Raw genomic sequence first — 20,073 nt, forward strand, 5'->3', positions numbered from 1 at the left:
GATTGGTCATGTTGTATCAATCCTGTTACAGACCTGACTGCTTATCTAACAATGGAGGATAAGACCTACCACAATGACCCAAAGATAGGAATAAAAAGATTCAGTCCCCCTTGTTGTTTCTAAAATGTTTAAGGCTAGTATATTTTTAAAGGATAATTCATTTGAAATACTAACACCAATACTTTCAATGGGCCAAATAAGGAGGCACTAAGAGTGTTTGGGAATATCTAAGAATTATGCCTATGGTATAGTGTACAGGCATAAAGTAGTCAACAGTTTAGCAAAATATAAAAAATACTGTTTTCGCTAAAGGGGGAAAGCAGACAACTTCCCACTAAAAGAAAAACAAACACTGGTGTTCAATTTCCAGTTTGAATGCATTTATGACTATGAAGATTATGACCTCCGATGAATTAAATATAAAGAGTCCAGAGGGAATTATGACTTATGACATTAATGTACAAGTATGGCAGTATTTCTATATCAAATTAAACTTAGTCTATGATTAAATACAATGCTATATATACATACACACACTCATAGTACCTTTATGGAATTCTCTAAAATGCTCACAGTAGCTTATATGGTATTGATAAAAATAAAGATGAAAACGTATAGAGTGTAGATAAAAACCACTTTTATAGCTTTCTAAGGTGATGCATCCTGTGGGTTAAATAGCTTAAATTATTCAAGTCTGAATTTTGAGTTTTGAAAGCAGAGCTGCGCACTGGTATTCAAACTTCATAAAATTGTACAGTTTTTCAAAATAAGGAATAAAAGGTAGAGCGCATCAAACGTGGGAGAAAAAAACTTCTGATTTATAACACAACTGTTACACAGTTAACCAGTGGTGTTCAACCCATGCCTGGCCAAAACTCAGCTTCTTGTGAGCGATTAGGGGTATTAAAGAGTTTGATTCAAATTTTGTTTTTATAAAAGTGTGTAGTTTAAAAACTTAGTAAAAATGCACATTCTAATGTGTTACATACACTACTTTACCACACTGGAGTCTGCTTATGTATAAACTTCCACTACCAGGGTAATTTACTTTTATATAAACCTGGGAATACAACTTTATCTATCTCTAGTTAAAGAATCTCCTGAAATGTGTGTTTAAACCCTATTATTATTTGTACTTAGTTACATTTGCATGAAGCAAAATTCTCTTGATAGCATGCAAATAAAACAAGGCATAGAAACAGACTGGCGGCTAAGGTTTCACCAACTATCTATAACACCAATTTCACATTTGTGTTACTTAGAAATGTTATTCTTAGTAATGTTCTAAGAGAAGTAAACATAAATGCGGACTCAAAATACAGTTACACTGATCAAATGGACTTTCCAGGCTTTACATATTGGGCTTACACAAGAGTTTACTTAAAAGAGATTCTAGTGCTAAAGTCTTTGGGAAATACTGCTCTATAAGAGACTGTCTTTTCATTTAATTTGTTAATGCAATGTTTAATGTGATTTAGTTTAACAAACTGCCTAATTTTCAATTCTTAAATTACTCTGCGTAGTGGGAACATTTCTACAGATTTGAGTGCTGCGGGTCTTCAAAATGGTAACTTGTAAAATATTGAGAAATTACACTAAAAAATTCATTATTGCCTTAGACTCTTCTGATAGGTAGCTTTTAAAACAAGATTTCTTTTTTTTTTTTTTTTTTTTTTTTTGTGGTCCGCGGGCCTCTCACTGCTGTGGCCTCTCCCGTTGCGGAGCACATGCCCCGGACGCGCAGGCTCAGTGGCCATGGCTCACGGGCCCAGCCGCTCCGCGGCATGTGGGATCTTCCCAGACCGGGGCACGAACCCGTGTCCCCTGCATCGGCAGGCGGATGCTCAACCACTGCGCCACCAGGGAAGCTCCCAAGATTTCTATTTTTGAATTAACAATATATTTATTGTTGTGTTCTAAATCTCAAAGTATGTTTATCCTCCATGCAACACAATTTGGTATCTTCACACATCAACTGTGTTATGTGTTTTGACAGTTGAGGCACATTTCACTGATTTTCGACTCTACTTTGTGGTTTCATTATAAAACAGCTTACTCACAGCAAACTCAAACAATGTTTTTTTTATTTAAAAATCCACCTCAAAATTCAGTTCTGGGTTTTAGTTTTTGTTTAAAAAGAAGCAAACATTTAAAAGCATCAAATGTTACTTGTCTACAATTCATCTTGTTATGAACGTTTTTAGCTCATGGAGGGGACATAAACCCATTACATTGATTAGGCACAGTACGGTGACCAAGGGGCCAGAAATCAGGGCACATCTGTGTACTCAGGTAACATTAAAGGTCTGCATGGAGGGAAACATGCCTCAGCTGTGGGCTCTTCAATCTCTATGCCCCCTCCAAACATTATTAGTAAGTCTCAAATCAGTACATAAGAGATTGTATGTAACTTAGTTAAAAACCAATCAAACCAATAACTATACCTGCTTTCTAAATTACATTGCAAAGCCAAGACAGATAAATTGTAGCCTTACTATAGATAATGTGTGGTCTTGCTATAGGACCATGTTATAGGTGAGACAGAATTGTACGATACCTCTGGTGGTTTCAGAAATCTGGTTGGAAGAGGTCCATGACTTAAAGATTTCACATTATAGCAAGGCTCCAATATTTCTTGAATTGGGGCAGTGAATATAAATCACAGTACACAATCCTTAATTCTTTTACTGGAAAAGCAATAGGTGCTACATATGAGAATCACTTATATAACATCTATTTTTTAAAAAAAATGCAGATATAAAATATTAATTGCATAGGGATTTAAATAGGATAAGGCCAAGAAGAATATTAAGTAAAGTTTAAAAAAAATCATAGAAAGGGCACTATGGTGTCAAAAGACAGAATTTCATTCTTAGAGTAATAAATCTGAATGACTGTCTAATTAAAAATCACAGTATGTTGCTATAACTAACAGTGAATGTCAATTGTGCCATTAATTCCAAACTGGAAACCAGCATTAGAGGACTAACACGAATACAACTAAAGCTCACTGTCTAAACCTGATCATTGTATTAGCACATCAGTGCCTGGTACGTACCTGATTAGTTATATAATCTACACTTTGCAAATAACGTAAAGTTTAATACATGTTGAAAATGTGAGAGCACATCGTCACCACATGCCATCAGTGAGTTGTACGCTTACTTGATAGTGTGATTATTCACTCTTTCCAAGGTGTAAGATCCCACCTGGCAGAATCTTCACTTAATGAGCCCAAAACACTGGAATTAACAAAATATAAGCAAGTTCCACCACTGAAAACCAAATGTCCATGAACCAGAGAACAAAGTCCTGACACCAGTAGGTACATGATGCTTAGCACTTTGGAAGGCAATGAATGATGAGTCCAACTCTACTTTGTAGTTTAAGCTAACGCTTACCCCGTTAAGTTTCAGGTAGAAAGGTATGTTGTGAATCTACTTCTCACGTCATGTTGTTACCCTGCAGCTGAAAGAGCAATTTCCCAGTGGAAAGTAGTTTAGTTCACATAGCATCATTCTTAAGAGTAGTGTGAGGAAAAAACAAAAACTCCCAAAAGAATCATGTTAAGGTCCATTCGGGAATACCCAAACCAATGCTTTAAATGAAAAAGTGCATAAATACAGTAATACTACAAGTGTGTTAACTACGAAACAAATGTTTCTCTGGGAACCAGACAACAGTATTTTCCCACATTATTTACATGTGATGAATTGTTCAGATACCACAAAGCACCATTTACACGCTCAATGGCTTGATTAAGTCTGAAAGGTCCTCTGACTTCAACTCCGTTCAGTTGAGGATCTACCTAGAGTACAAGGGTCAAGTTATCTTCGGTCAAACAGGATTTCTCCTTACAGCTCAGCCCTCTTTTGTTCAGAGACATTAAAGCGGCATTTTCACTTCACATTCTTGGCTGGCGTTTCAGACTCTGTGGACTGTCTCCCATCGGTCCAGGCTTCACGGGTGCTCTTCAGAGCCAGAGTCTTCTGTTGGTCAACCACGACATAGTCCACTCTCTCGTCAGCTACACTGCTGCCTGAGCCACTGCTCTTTTGCTAAAAAGCAAAGGAAAAAACCCCATAAACCTCCACAGAAAAAGCGGTGCTTCTGCGTGAACTCCAGTCTTAAAACACAGACACATATGCACTGTGAATAACTCTTGAAATTCTACTGGGTCACCAAAAAATTACATTAACTACCTCAGTTTAACAATGTTGTCTCTCTCCTAACTGTACTCTGTTTTTCCCTTAATTTTAAAATTATTATATTTAAGAATTCAAACTAATGCTCCCATACAGATGAAATTCTTAGAAAAGAAAGAGAGCAGACCCCTGGTTCATCTTAAGAGATATAGCTTGCTTTTAACCTTTAGCTTAAGCTTGACTTTTTCAAGTCCTGAGAACAGGTACAGGTGTTTACTTTCAGAGTTAAGAATATTTTTTGAAAAGGAGTATTTCAAGAATGGCAGGCTACATAAAATCCAACTAGATACTAACTTAAAACAAATGTAATTATTAACGTGTTGCTGGGCTCACTAGAAATTAAGGGAAATATCCAAGGTGTGAGGGAAATGGAGGGAGCAGAGAGCTGCTAAAGGGTCAAGACGGTGTTGTCTTCAGGATGAACGTCAACTGAGCAATGCAATCAGGAGGCCTGGGTGGGAGGAATGCGGAACCCAAAACTATCCTGTTAGGATAGGGACCCTTGAAGGAAACTGAAGTAGTCCTAGGGTGGTAGCACCACCTGCTTCCTAGCAGAAGCAAATGCAAACCCTTTCTGAAGGAAATTTAGGTCTGCAGGTTTCCCACCAATATGCTTAGCAAAATAAATTCACAATAAAAATGTATGAACACACAAGGAAACAAGCCATCAGGTGTGTGAGAAATGGTAAACACAGATTCAGACCTCCAAGGACTTCAGATATGGAAATTACTGCATAAATAGTGTAAAATATGTGTATAAAATGTTTAAAGGAATTGGAAAATAAAAAGTAAAAGGAATAAGATAACAAAAAAGGAGTAAGAAGCTATTCAAATCAGATAGGCATATTTGGGGAAAAAAAGCCAAGCAGAATGTCACTTCAGCAGTGAAAAATCAAACATTGAAATTAAAAATTAAACACATGGGTTAAGCAGAAGAATTGAGAATTAGTGAACTTGGTGACAGATCTAAAGAAATTTTACAAGTAAGCGAAGAAATGATAAAATAGAAAATATGAAAGAGTGGTAAAAGATAAGAAAAACAGAATGAGAAGTTCTAACTGCCTCATCAGAAACCTAAAAGGACAGAAGAAAGAGAATAGTGGAAAAACAATATTTAGGGAGATAGTGATTCAGACCTTTCCGTAACTGACAAAAAATATGAATCCAGAAATAAAGACTGCACAACTTCTACCAAGCAGGATAAATAAAGAAAAATCTATGTCTAGATGTCTAGACACAGTGTAGTGAACCTGCAGAACACCAAAGATATAGAAAAGATCTTAACATCGGCCAGATAGAAAAGACAGATTACCTACAAAGGAACTGCAATTAGACTGACAGCATACTTTTCACAGGAACAATGGAAGCCAGGTGACAGCAAATAGTATCTCCTATGTGTTGAGAGAAACTTACTGTCAATTAAGAATTGTGAACTCAAACTGCTCCCCCCCGCAAAACCCTCAATACTCATTTTCCAGAATGAGGCAAAATAAAGACATTTCAGTTAAACAAAAACTGCAAGAATTTACCATTAACAGACTTTCATGAAAAGAACTTCTAAAGGAAGGAGGAAGGAAAATGATTAGAGAAGGAAGGTCTAAGACACAAGAAGGAATGATAAAAAAAAGAAGTTGGTAATCATGTAGGAAAATGTAAATAAACATTGTCTATATAGTAAGAATATTACTGCTACTAATGTCTAATTTGTGGGTGTAACAACAACAAGAACAAAAAACCCTAAAACTTTTGGACAAAAATACCAAGAAAGTCAGAAAAGGAGTAATTTGAGCTAACATCGGAAAGGGAGTGAAGACCATGATTAACTTTGGAACTTTAGAATTTAGTAAGTAAGCATTTCAATGGTAATCACTAAGAGGGTACAAAGTGTGTAACTTCCATACCATTAGAGATGAAAAAATAAATTTATCAGTCTAACACTTTTGTGATTTATGAAAAAGCATTAAGTAATAGACTTTACTAAATTTAAATTAAACATACTAAGAAAATTCCCCCAAAGGAGACCCAATTCTTCAGGTTTCAAATGGGCGCTCAGTGTATTTATAGAATGAGGTTTCACTTACCTTACGTGGTGGCGTGGATTTCCCAGAATCTAAATCTAGATCTAGGTATTCCACTTGTTTGTCTCCTTTGGGCTTGATCATTGGGCTGCTTCCTCCATCAAGACTATTACTGCCAAAAAGATTCTGGAAGTAAAATACAACACAATCAACTGTCAAACATTCATGAGACATACTGCTTATTACCTTGTTTGCCATCTACTCAAGACTAAATATTAATTTTAAGAGCACAAAGCTTGAAGAAATGTCTCCTTAGAAAATAAAATAATCTTTTAGGATGGGGAAAAATAAGTAATATTTTAAAAATTGATTAAAACATAGCATGGTTAAGCAAGCTAAAAGTAGTTTGAAAAGTAAAACTTGGTTCAGACTAAGACTGGGCCATCGAGCTACAGTTAACTGCAACAGTTCTTTCTTTCTTTTTTTTTTCCGGCTGTGCCATGCAGCTTAAGGAATCTTAGTTCCCTTACCAGGGATTGAACCCAGGCCCCCGGCAGTGGAAGTGCCAAGTCCTAACCACTAGACCGCCAGGGAATTCCCAGTTGGAATAGTCTAACTCAACGCTATTAAAACGCTATCTGTTCTCAATAACATTCTTTAACTATAGGATCTTTATAGTCCATGCTTTCAAATTAAATGTTTTTAGGGATCGACCAAGATGGCAGAGTAGAAAGACCCTGAGCTCACCTCTCAAATTAAAAAAAATTTTAAAGTTCTATATTTGAATTAAAGGCTTTCACACTAAAATCAATTTAGAATAAGTATGGTAGCTAAGGGCTATGAATACTGACACCATTAATAAAGTCTGTTTTGTTTCAACCACCTGGAATTTTTACCACTTAATTTTCTTAATTTTCTTATTCTTTCTGTCCTAATAGGAACTGTACAACAGAAGGACTCCTCTCTAAGAAAAGAAAAAAAAAAAAGGAAGGGAGAGGACAGCAATGAACAACAAGAATGAAAAAGCTTGAGGCAGAAAAATGAAAAAGAAATAGGTTATTAGGAACATGAAGATCAATGCTAAATAAAAAGGAAAGGATGACGTGAACTTATGTCCCTACATATGCACCCGCTACTCGGATCATGACAGTCTTCAAATGTGCTCCGACAAATGACTTGTTTCCACGCCTTGCTGCTTTTAACCTCACCTGGGAATGTTCCTGACTTCTCAGGACACTACATAGTCATTAGGGACTTTCATCCCTGTGGCTTCTATCACATAGGTATTATTGTTCACAGGTTAGCTTATACTTTTGAAGAAAACTGTAACAATGTAATCAACTTGACAATTTTATACTTGTTAAGATGAATAACATGATTTGGAAACTGCATAAATCTGGTTCTGCTGATTCTTTCATATTGCTACTCCATTTTGTTTGGGTTAAACAGACTAAGCTGTGACTTAGGGAAAGGACAATTGCTAGGAAAACACTGAGTTTACTCTTGGTGAGGGGGACATGGTCTGGGTCGCATGTACTCAGATGCAGCATGTGTGCGGCCTACTGTATATCCTACTTACTGTATGCGGCATGTGTATGCAGTAGACAACCCGCACTACTGAATGTGATGGCCCTATTTGTAGGAACAGATTTTTAAACCAAATTTATCAACTACCTCTAATAAAACATTAAAAAAATATTGACAGTAACATGTAGGGCACAAAAAATGTAAGCAAGTGTCAGTGCTCAATTAGTACAAATAGCTATCCCCTCCCTCTCTTTCTTCTAATTCATGAAAAAACTGAAATTTTTTTCTGCAAATGACTCTATATTTCATTCTCACATAAAAAAACCAAGCCAGATTGCATGGTGTGTGTGTGTGTGTGTGTGTGTGTGTGTGCGTGCGTGCGTGTGTGTGTGTGTGTGTGTGTGTGTGTGTAAAATTTTGTATTCAAATGTAATGACAGAGCCCATACCTGAAATTTCCCTAATTGGAAACATCTAGAATTATTCACGGTGCTGTAGGCTACGAAAGAAACCCTTGAGTTCATATGATGTACATATTTAATCTCAGTAAGCTGTTCTTAAAGAGAATTTCTCAGAATTGTTAGTTCAACTGTGCTCTGTCTAATAATTACTAGGACTGGAAATTTTTTCATCTTCAAGTATTGTTAAAATGTGTGTCCCTCCAAAAAGTCTATTTGCTCTTGATCTAATCTAATCTCAACTGGGAACAGCCTGCCTCTGCATTCTAGGCTTTAACCCAGTGTTTTCCCAAAACAGTTTAGAAAAACCCTAAGATTCGAAGAGTTATTATGAAGTGTTCTGTGAATTAAAAGAAAAAATATAGTAGTACTTTGTTTTTCTATAACTCTTGAAAAAAATACGTAAAATTATTGAACATACTTTTGATGTTGTTGTTATAAACAATATATACGTATTTAGTAATGATGTACTGTCACCTGAATTTCAGGCGTCACATTAAGGGTTCATTTCACGAATGCTTGACTTTGGATGTTTGTATAAAAAACAGGCGGCATCACCAATTCACTGTTTCATTAGACACTGCCTGCTCCATGATCACCAGTATAGGAAACAGACTGTGCTTCAACATTTCAATGTACAGAATTTAATCTTCATTGTCCCTATAAACCAGATTTGATCCAATCCTGTTTCAACTTCTCCAAGACTAATTTTTTACCGACTTCATCAACCTGAGCATATGTTAGACCTTGTGAACTTCTATGGTTCTCCACTGATACACTAAATTCCAAGATGTGTGGGAAATATTGCTGTAACTATCACATTCATTCCTAAGGAAAAGTTGTTTGGACTAAGATGAGCCCTTGCAGTTGGTGGCATAAGATGGAAATGGCACAGCTGACTTTTCCATTGTGAACGGCAGATAGATATTTTCACTTGGGACATTTTTGCTTATTTCTAACCCTTAGGGCCTCAGTATCTTAGAAATTCACCATCTGGTGGTTATTTAGACACCTCTACTGTGCAGGTAAAATTACCTTTCTGGCTTAGTGTTATACGATATAAAAGAACAATTTTATACCTTCCTTTCCTTTGACTTTCTGATTGTAACGGATTTTTTCTAGATTTTTCCCTTCACCTACTCATGTCAAATCATACTTTCAAACTTTCCTATTACAGGTCCTTTCCAATATCTTTATGTTTATTTACTATTTTGGGCAAAATAAAAGATTCTTTAGTATCTCAGAAAAGAATTACTTTTGTAATAAAAAAAATTCATTTAACCACCTAAAGATGAAAATTGAGGGCAATATGTACTCCCGTGCAGCACTGAGGATTTACTTAGACTCTTACTAGTCTGTTTACTATAATGAAGAAAAAAATTAAGTTAATAAAAATAATAAAACACTACTCATCAAATGGAAAAATTACAAATCCAGAAGTGAAAGTCAGTTAATAAAAATTGCCCTACCTTGAAACATTAGTGAAAATATTATTGATCTATTTATATATATATATATATTTATATATATATATATATTTTTTTTCTAATTCAGGGTTGACATAAATATTTTAAATTATCTTATTCATTTTTGAATACTTTATGAATTTGATAATATTTTACAGTTAATTAGTTCAAGCATCAAATCAGGCTTTTCAAATCCCTTAATTTTGTTCCCTGACAAATGGTCATGAGAAATCTGTTTCTGCCTAAAGTCCATTAAAGACATAAATTCAATGAAAAAATTGGGCTTTATATATTGAATCTCTGAACAGAATTGTTTTAAAGAAAATAAAGTCACTAAAATGTTACTCATGCCAAATTTTGACATTAGATATTTGCTTATCACGTGCTGCCTGGTTGTGCCCCAGGATCTGTTCTCCCCTCTCCACCGGGAAGGGGACTTTTAGCCGGGCCCACTGTCCCTCGGTACAAAGGCTACGGTTTCCAGGCCCTTTCGTGTTTATGTGGCCAGAGGCTAAGTTCTGGTCAACAGTTTGTACTCAGCAGTTTCTGGGAACCTTCTCTATGAGGCAATTGGGCTGCATCCTTTGCTTCTTCTTCCTTCCCTCCATTCTGCAGCCTGGAATGTGAACCTGCTGGCTGGAGCACCATCTTGTTCTATGGAGCCTGTGAGCCAGACCCAGGGGACAGCGGACTGGAGGGCAGCAAGGGGCAAGGATCCCCAAGGGCTCCTGGAACAAAAAGCTGCCACAACAACTGCGGATTGACTCTCTGGACTTCTACATGAGAAAGAAATAAACGTCTGCCTTAAGTCCTTGTTATTTGCTTATTTTCTGTTACTCAGAGGGGATCCTAATGCCAACTGATATACTTAGCTACTAAAAAGCAAATAACAGAGCAAGCAGTGTCTCTGGTTTGAGGGAAAGCAAAAGGAAAAGATTTTAAAAAAATTAAAATTGGCTTACATTTTTAAACATCTGAAGTATTTTCTGGCAACTACCTGATTTCTGGGAAACATAATGCTTGCTACTATTACAAAATTCTTGGGCCTTGGGGTAATAACAGTCAGTCTGAAGTAAATCAGGTTTTAACAGGTCTTCTTTGATCTTTAAGCCTTACCTAAGGATGTATTATTGAAAGATTATTAAAAACCCTCAGCATAAGATTGTTTCATCCTGAGCGTGCTGACGTGGGTCTGGAGAAATGCATTATAAAATGCTTCCAGTAAAAACTATTTTTTTGAATAGTTGCAAAAGTGAAGTACATCTTAAAACAAATGTAACTGGAAAACTTTTGTGATTTTTAACTAACTTGTATCTGCTTTATAGATATTAATATTACACTTTGACCCTTTATTGGTTTTAGACTTGATGATGCTGTTTTTCAAAAGCATTTTTATATAAAGTTTTTTTTTAATTTTTAAAATTTATTTTATTTTTGGCTGTGGTGGGTCTTTGTTGCTGTGCGTGGGCTTTCTCTAGTTGCGGGGTGAGCGGGGGGTACTCTTTGTTGTGGTGCACGGGCTTCTCATTGCAGTGGCTTCTCTTGTTGCAGAGCATGGGCTCTAGGCACGCGGGCTTCAGCAGTTGTGGCACATGGGCTCTAGAGCGCAGGCTCAGTTGTTGTGGCGCATGGGCTTAGTTGCTCTGCGACATGTGGGATCTTCCTCGACCAGGGCTCAAACCCGTGTCCCCTGCATTGGCAGGAGGATTCTTAACCACTGTGCCACCAGGGAAGCCCCCAAAAGCATTTTTAAAAAGTTGTCTTTTATCCTTTTTCCTTAAGTAAAGAAAGATGGAAGGGTAAGGTGTATGGACTGGAAGAAAGGTCTAGTGTGAATGATTCAGAAGGGCTGCTCAGGAAGAGAGACGTTAAGAGAAGATTCTACTTACTGAGTCTTCACTGGACAGGTTTGGGTTCATGGGAACATAATTCTCTTCACTGTCATGTGAGTCGCTGCTTGAAGTTGTGCTGTGCACTGAATCCGGCCGGGGAGACATGGGAAACCTGGAGGAGCTGATTACAGAGATGACCATCACAAACACACATCCTGACCAAAATTTCTCAATTAACTTCGAAAGTAAAAATGAGTGATAGTATACATTCTTCCAGAAACATTTATGCTTATAATCATTTATTGTACGCATTTATTACTGTACAATTTATCACACACATTCAAATGCACAACTAATATTTATAGCTATTTGTAAAGGGATATTTTCTTTTTAAAAAAAATTTTGAATTTTTTACGTAGTTCTCAAAGGCTACTTTCCATTTATGGTTATTACAAAATATTGGCTCTATTCCCCGTGTTGTACAATATATCCTCAAGTCTATCTTACACCCAAGATAAGCTCCCACTTATCTTGTAGTGGGAGGTAGTTTGTACCTCCCACTTCCCCACCCTATTTCCACCACACACCCCCACCCCGCCACTGGTAACCACTAGCTTGTTCTCTATGTCTTCAAGTCTGCTTCTGTAAAGGGATATTTCTGAGCATCAAAGTACCTTCTGCAGGATAAAGAAGATGTGGCACATATATACAATGGAATATTGCTCAGCCATAAAAAGAAACGAAATTGAGTTATCTGTAGTGAGGTGGATGGACCTAGAGACTGTCATACAGAGTAAAGTAAGTCAGAAAGAGAAAAACAAATACTGTATGCTAACACATATGTATGGAATCTAAAAAAAAAAAATGGTTCTGAAGAACCTAAAGGCAGGACAGGAATAAAGACGCAGACGTAGAGAATGGACTTGAGGACATGGGGAGGGGGAAGGGTAAGCTGGGATGAAGTGAGAGAGTGGCATGGACATATATACACTACCAAATGTAAAATAGATAGCTAGTGGGAAGCAGCCGCATAGCACAGGGAGATCAGCTTGGTGCTTTGTGACCACCTAGAGGGGTGGGATAGGGAGGGTGGGAGGGAGATGCAAGAGGGAGGGGATATGGGGATATATGTATATGTATAACTGATTCACTTTGTTATAAAGCAGAAACTAACACACCATTGTAAAGCAATTATACTGCAATAAAGATGTTAAAAAAAACCCCAAAACAAAGTACCTTCTGCAGAACAACGAAAAAAGTATTGCTAGTGATGTGGGGGATAAGTAGAAAGACACAGATATAAAAACGAAGATTTAAGAATTACTATTTAAAAAAACTATATATATATATATATATATATATATTCGCACACACATATATTCACACACACGTACACATTCAACACAGGTTTGTAACTACAAACATTCTTTTCATTTCCACATATACATTTAAATGAATCTCCATTAAATAATCCCTACAAGAAACTACCGTATTTTCCAGAGCAGTAGTTCTCAGAAATTTCTAGCCTCATGAACCTTTCACACTCTTAAAATTTATTGAGAACCCCAAGGAACTTTGGTTAATATGGGTGATATCTACTGATATTTACCACATTACCTATAATAGAAAAAAAATTTAAAAAGACAAGTGTACACAAATACATACACTATTAGCTGTCACAACGATATCATCCAATATTATGCCACCTCTGGAAAACTCCAGTGTACACTCATGAGAGAAGGAGAGTGGAAAAGCAAATGACATCTTAGTATATTCATGAAAATAGTTTTGACTTCACAGAACCCCAAAAAGGGAGGCTCCCCAGACCATCCTTTGGGAGCCACTGTTCTAGGCACTCTCCATTATAATGAACAATCAAGCTAAGTATTTTATTTTATTTTATTTTTTTACATCTTTATTGGAGTATAATTGCTTTACAATGGTGTGTTAGTTTCTGCTGTGTAACAAAGTGAATCAGTTATACATATACATATGTTCCCATATCTCTTCCCTCTTGGGTCTCCCTCCCTCCCACCCTCCCTATCCCACCCCTCTAGGTGGTCACAAAGCACCTGAGCTGATCTCCTTGTGCAAGCTAAGTATTTTACACAAAGACTTACTCTCGAGCAAAACTCCTAGTGATGGGAGATCTTACTGGGGCTTGTAATTCTTCCCATTCTGGCAAAGGTTTTATTTCTAAAGGTGCTGGCTTGACTGAAACAAAAGAGAAAAAAAGAGACTTTAGCATACAGCAATTTGAAAAAAAAGACAAGACCCTCTTTCTACATCTCTATTTATACATTATAGCCACAGTACACCTAGGACCAGCTTAGTTTCACACATGAAAAGAAGTACACTGATGTTATGTGATTTTTCCAAGGTTACACAGCTAAAAAATTAGTGGCAAAAGCTAAATCAGATAATGTTTCCTGATTGTTGACTGAAAGTCTAAATAAAACTCTATTATTACAACATGTTGCTTCTTAAATAAATATTTTATGAATATAAACAATGAGAACAAGAAAGAGTAATGTGACCCAATTCCTTCATAGTTACCTGATTTATACTTTTCATTACTTCCTTATTTTATTTTTTTCACTAATTTTATCCTCAAACACGGAGATTTAATTTTCTGTGTAAAAACAGTCCTCATCATCAACATTGAAGCATCATTTATACAACTATACATATAAAATGATGTTTAGGAAGCAATAAACACAAAACTTCGCTAAAACCAAAAACTGACAAAAAGAATTAATAACCAAATCTTTTAAATTAATTCAGGCCCAGTCTGGAACCAAATAAAACAAAGCAATAATTATATCTTTATACTCAAACTCTGCTCCGAGAAAAGGCCACAATTTAACAATTGCCTCAAATTTTTAGCTTCATTTAACCAACAGTATCCTTTAACAAATTAAGTAAAAATAAATGCTAATGTTCTTATTAGCTTTATTTATAAGTTGTCTTTGCTTATTTACCCTATTATTGCAGTGGACAATTAATTACTCTGCCAGTATATATTCCACAGAGCTCTTCGCCCTTAAAGTAAGACTCAGTTTTCAGAAATTCATGACATGAGCAAAAGAACTTCAACAATATTATTTGTTAATGTTCATTATATTTTAGGATACTATTTAAACTTATTAGGTAAATATTTTAGTTACATTTCATCCTGCCACTCTAAAGAAAAAGTCTTCCTTTTTTCCAGGCATCCCTCCTCTAGTCTTTGTCCATATATGTGTACATTGAATCAACCAAGTTATAATTACCTTCAAACTATAAAATAGGTAGTCATTTTAAAGGATTATGTAGATTCTCTGGGGTTTATGCCAAAGTATTTTTGGCAACTCAAATACAAAAAAATTCAATGAGATTTTTCTGAAGGCTACATTGATTTAAGTTTGAGTTAAAATAATTTTGCTCACCTATGCACTTAAAATGGACATGTACAGAATGCTGTGCTCACTTGAAAGTATTTCTTTAACTCTGATGTTTTCGCTTTTTTTAAAACACAGAGGCTAATAGCTGCTTAGCTGTCAAATTCTAAGTAATGGCATAAAATAATGAATCCATGGAAATGATTGTATATTGTCTCAGAACAGAATACATACATTATACATAAATACAGGAGACAATTGGAACTCACAAGCATCTCACAAGCTTAAAGAAGACACTGTGTTGATGTCTAAAAGGTTAAAAGAATAATGCAAAAGGAAAAGACTGAATATCATATATTATCAAATATTTAACATGCTGCTGTTAATGGCATAACAAATATACTCGTTGTGTATTATGGGAAGCATTCACTTTAGAAATTACATGCTGGGAAGTTTTATTTACAACAAAATAGTATTTAAGGCTCTTCTCCTTTACTTTTAAAGGAAACAACATCACAGAATAAATAAATTCCCAACACCCCATCCAGCATGCAGTGCTAAAGTACATACCCTTTCTTCTTGTAGCAAAGTCACCTATGGTTTGTGAATCAGTTCGCTCTAAACCATGGGGTTTGGGTCTTAAAATTTTAGGACTTTGACCTAATTGGTAAAAAGAAGACTCTCTTAATATAATGTTATTTTTTTAATTGGAAAAAAAATGGATTCTGCAAAAAAGCAACAGAGCCCTGAGCAGACATGTTACATCTCAAAAGCATAAACAAAAGTTTGTTTGCGGAGACTATTTCAGTCTGGCTATGCATATCATTCATGCTCAATACCATGGGAACGCGGAAGCTGCATGCAACAATGTAATAAGCAAACTGCTATAAAAGATGGTAGGGTTTTAGTGGCATAACTTCTTGGTTAGTTGTTACCTTTATTTGGAGGAAGAGAGGAAAAACATGTGTCATGTTAGTTACTCTTCTAACATGCCTTAGAAAACTGGATCCAATAAAGAATTATAAAACCTCTCAGTCAGATCGCAAGTACATCTTTTCTTTGAAGTCTGGTGTCTCATACGAAAGTACCAAGGCCTACTTTCTTAACTTGATGGAGGTGTTTTAAAAACCTTAACCTGACTATTCCTTCACCACCTGAAAGCGCCCTTCTAGAGAAGTTCTATTGATACAATGTCTGCTAATCCAAAGTCAAAACCAAGACCAGTATTTCTTTTCCCTGAACACTCAGTGGTTGCCCCCGTGACACCATTTTGCAAGGATTAGATGTCTAGATTCTGAGACTGCTGACTGTCTAGCTTTAATCTGAGAATTGGAAAGCATAAATTCAGTTGCCATCTTTTTTTTTTTTTTTTCGTTTTATCTCTGTCATATACAAGTACTGCTGAAAAGCCTTATGAAAAGTATAGGTTTAACACCCAGCAGCTGGCCTCATACTTTTTCCCACTAGAAGCCTGGATGCCAGAGTAGCAATATCATTTCAATCAGGAATTTTAACTACTTCATTCTCAATGGCACCAAATTCTCTTTTTTCTTGGCATGTACAAAACTGAGTTGACATCTATTAGATGGAAAATAATATTAGAGTTTGCCGATTCAATGCTGATCTCTAGCACCTTATTGACCAAAATCTACAAGTTCTTGAAAATGTGATTTTCTAGCTTATAAAACATGAAAATTTCCTAACTCTCTCAAGTACGCTCAAGGGTACTCCTTGGCATTCTTCACAGAAAGATCCCGTATTAAGTGAATATTTTCATAGTGCATTTATAAAATTTCCATGTATTTTCTACTCCATGCAAAGCTTAAGGCTGATTTTAGGACAAACGCCTCAAGGTGAAAATGTTGCCCTGAATTGAACCTAGTCGCTCAGGCATTTTGGTAGCTTCATTTCTTTGTTATTTTTACTGCCTGGCTCAATTTGACATTTATGTTCCAGACAGAAATGAAAGTGATACCCAAATGATGGCTCAGTATTACTTATGAGGAGAGAAAGGAAAAAAAGTCCAAGGTGTATGTACTTCTCCTCTGCTGCCTAGAGGCAAATACTGGAATGTTTCTCTAATTACTTAAGTGTGACAATAAAGGGTATGACATAAGACTAAAGCAGAGGCGGAAAATGAACCAACTCTGGGGATACACTGATTCTCAAATTCTAAGAGTCAACAGTGTTAACTCACTTGAGCCTCAGCTTTTAAATCCAAGACGGTTACAAGGAGGCTTTAGCTAGATTAGGTTTGAACAAAGAAAGCGACATGACGCATTTCTTTAGCAAAGAGCACCCCATTGTGCTTTAACCCTCAGGGGTTAAAACAATCTCACCCGGGCTGTCAATCTCTGCATCATGTGATCTGCTCCCTCATTTGGAGCACAGCTTGGTAAATCTTAACCTCTGGTTCAGATCTCCCCTAAGATCCTTACTGGCATACCTACAAAGTCACCCCACATGGAGGTTCTGTAGGCTTTCATGCTGCATGTTCGAAATGGAATTTATCTTCTGGGACCCACCACACCTGCTTTGTTTCCTCTGTCTGCAGTTGCCATAGCAGATCTCTTAAGAGTTACTCTAGATTCCACTTTCTCTCTGACTTCCCTTTATCAATTTTACTTTCTATTTATAATGGCAATAGTTTGTTTTCATTTATCCAAGAAAAGTAAAGAATCTGTAAGTCTGAAGTCCTGGCTTCCTTTTTTTAATGTGCACTGCACTTACCTCGTTTGTTTTTCTGAAAGTGAACTCACACTGCTAAATGACCTCCACTTACACTCCAAGTGGCCTCCAAACTTGTAAAAATCACTCACTCTAGGTCCCCAAGTGGAGGCAGCTATGTTGAGTCAGGACAGGGACTTTTGTTATACCTTCCTGTCTTATCATCTCTAAAGCGAGGCATCAAGAACCCTGGGTCTGGAACACCGGGCAAAGCACTCCTTAAAGAAGATGCTGAAAAAAAGTGTGATTTTATAACAGTTTCCATTAAAAAATACCATTTTTTCCCTATGGTATCCTTAAATCTTAGAATGAGCTTTCTAGGGGCTGACCTGATTATGTTACTTGCCTACATAAAACCCTTTAATGGTGTTCTCAGAATAAAGCCCAAACTCATTAGCATGGATTATAAGACCCCCAGGAGCTGGCACCTGCCAGGCATTTGGCATTCGTTCCTGCATTCATACATTCCTCCCCCCCACCCAAGACTCTGAGCCAGTCCCCTCTTTTTAAAGGATCTGGGTATGCTGTTTATTCTGATAGAAGATCCTCTATCATCACTTCATTGCCACTCACCCTCTGAGATTCTCCTCAGAGGAGACAGCCTGCAGGGCCAAGAGCTAACCTCAACCACAAGCCCCCTTCTGTGCTAATTGTGATAATGTGTTTACTTTTCCACTTTCCCACTAAATGGGAGCTTCTTTAGAGAAGCCACCTGTCCTTCCTTGGGTTTCGAGACCCCAGACCTATCAGAGGGTACATCCTATAACTGGGAGGCCCTTCAATCTGTTTTGATGAACTGCGGTTCTCTTAAAGCTTAATCTGATGGTGGTGTTTAATCTGATCAATGTCATAACTTTGTGTTTGCCTTTGAAGGAAAGAAAAGAAAAAAAGAGCAACTGAATGTTGTTTCAAAAGTTGATCATTCCAAATATGGTCAAGGCAGTCATACGAGGTCATGCTTCAAAGAAGCAGATGCAGTCCTTTTTGAAAAGTCCATACATGATTATTATTTTAATAGAAATAAATTCAACTCAAAGTGGAAAATTTATCTTCTCTATCGTTATAGGTCTACCTTAGCCTAAATTATTCACTCATCTGAAGTTTCACAGATGATGCTACTATTTCCAGTAGGCATCTCAGAAATCAAGAAAGAAGAAAAATAATTCACAACATTATTATCCTCTGCTAATTCCAAGGAGTAATCAAGGTAGCACACTGAAAAACTTTTACACTTGTTTGTATAGTCTCATTGTATAAAGGGGACTATAATAATGATAATTATATTGGAAGGTCAGGAATATTTGGGGAAAAAACCCGCATGTAGAGGCTGTGCTGTAAAAATGCACTCTGTACTTATTTCCTTTAAACTGTAACCACCAACCCAAAAATCTGACTTGAGACTCAAACTTTAATACTTGTTTATTAAAATCTAGCTATATTTACTGGCATCATTTATCCATCTTCCAAACATTTATTATAGTATAAAAGTAGTTTTTCAAAAGCATGTTAATTTTTAATCGCTTTCAAAAAACTTCTTTAGAAGCTCTCTTGAGCAAATATTTATAGCAAAGATACCAAAAAGATCCACCTAGGGAAGCTCCTCCATTGGTCTTCTGGATCCTTCCTACACCAAAGTGAAGATCCAGCAGGACCTGAAGATATTTTAACCAAATGAACGTACAAAAACACCAGAAGTAACCTCGCACTGCTTTTTTTAAAATCAATACAATAACTAATGGTCAGATCTACTGCAGAAAGCCATGAATGGACAAAGCCAAACAAAACAAAATATAAAGACAGTATATCTGAGGCTTGAACAGCTGCTATATCACGTTAGAAAGAGAGTGAATGGGCCCAGTTAAATGCACAGATGAAATCTGGTAGATTTATGTAAGGACTTACTTTAAGAGAAATATAGAAATTTCCCAAACTTTACAAAGTTGCTTTTCCATTAAAATATAAACGTTTCAGTTGAAGTAATCAAAACAGAATTTGTCCTGCATTTCCAACGATTCATCTGCTCTCCTAATATTTAACACAGTACATGTAAATTATGATTTTCTCCTCTGTTAATATACACGAGATATGGTTCAGGACAAATACTATTGTGACAGAAATAGTAGGGGTGAAAATATAGCTACCACAGTTGGGTGATTGGGTAAAGTGTCCATGAAAATACACTGAATGTAAGTGTTTAAAACATGCACGTATTTCTGCAGCTTCAATTACTCAGAAGTATTTGAAAAACTCATGCGTACTACTAACTACGGCAGCTGACATCTATAATTGGGGGTATAAACAAGACTAGAATGTCACTCATTTATTGTAGACCCTTCCCAAGAAGACGATCACAGAAACCAGTTATACTGGGTGTTGAGTTAGTTATATTGAGTTTTGGAACTAATCAAGCCATATTTTATAGAATAAGGTTTGCTTATTATGAGGTTTAGTTAATAAGAGA

The 20,073-nt window shown here is 36.4% G+C and overlaps 1 protein-coding gene across 2 annotated transcripts in view; it reads right to left on the reverse strand.

Annotated features, from left to right (window-relative positions):
• Positions 1-1,633: 1,633 nt before the first annotated feature.
• GAB1 (GRB2 associated binding protein 1) overlaps positions 1,634-20,073 on the reverse strand; it is a 124,677-nt gene continuing 106,237 nt past the window's right edge. Inside the window, exons 7-11 of one of the 2 annotated variants that reach the window (XM_082611184.1) lie at positions 15,456-15,545; positions 13,626-13,719; positions 11,563-11,686; positions 6,287-6,409; positions 1,634-4,058 (exon numbers count right to left, since the gene is read on the reverse strand). In XM_082611184.1, coding sequence (XP_082467310.1) covers positions 3,900-4,058; positions 6,287-6,409; positions 11,563-11,686; positions 13,626-13,719; positions 15,456-15,545 — 590 coding nt within the window. In that variant the 3' untranslated portion in view covers positions 1,634-3,899. The remainder of the gene's footprint in view (positions 4,059-6,286; positions 6,410-11,562; positions 11,687-13,625; positions 13,720-15,455; positions 15,546-20,073) is intronic. The other variant, XM_082611185.1, reaches the window with a different exon arrangement.

Source organism: Mesoplodon mirus, assembly GCF_964341445.2.
Source record: "Mesoplodon mirus genome assembly, chromosome: 2".
NCBI classification, from domain to species: domain Eukaryota; kingdom Metazoa; phylum Chordata; class Mammalia; order Artiodactyla; family Ziphiidae; genus Mesoplodon; species Mesoplodon mirus.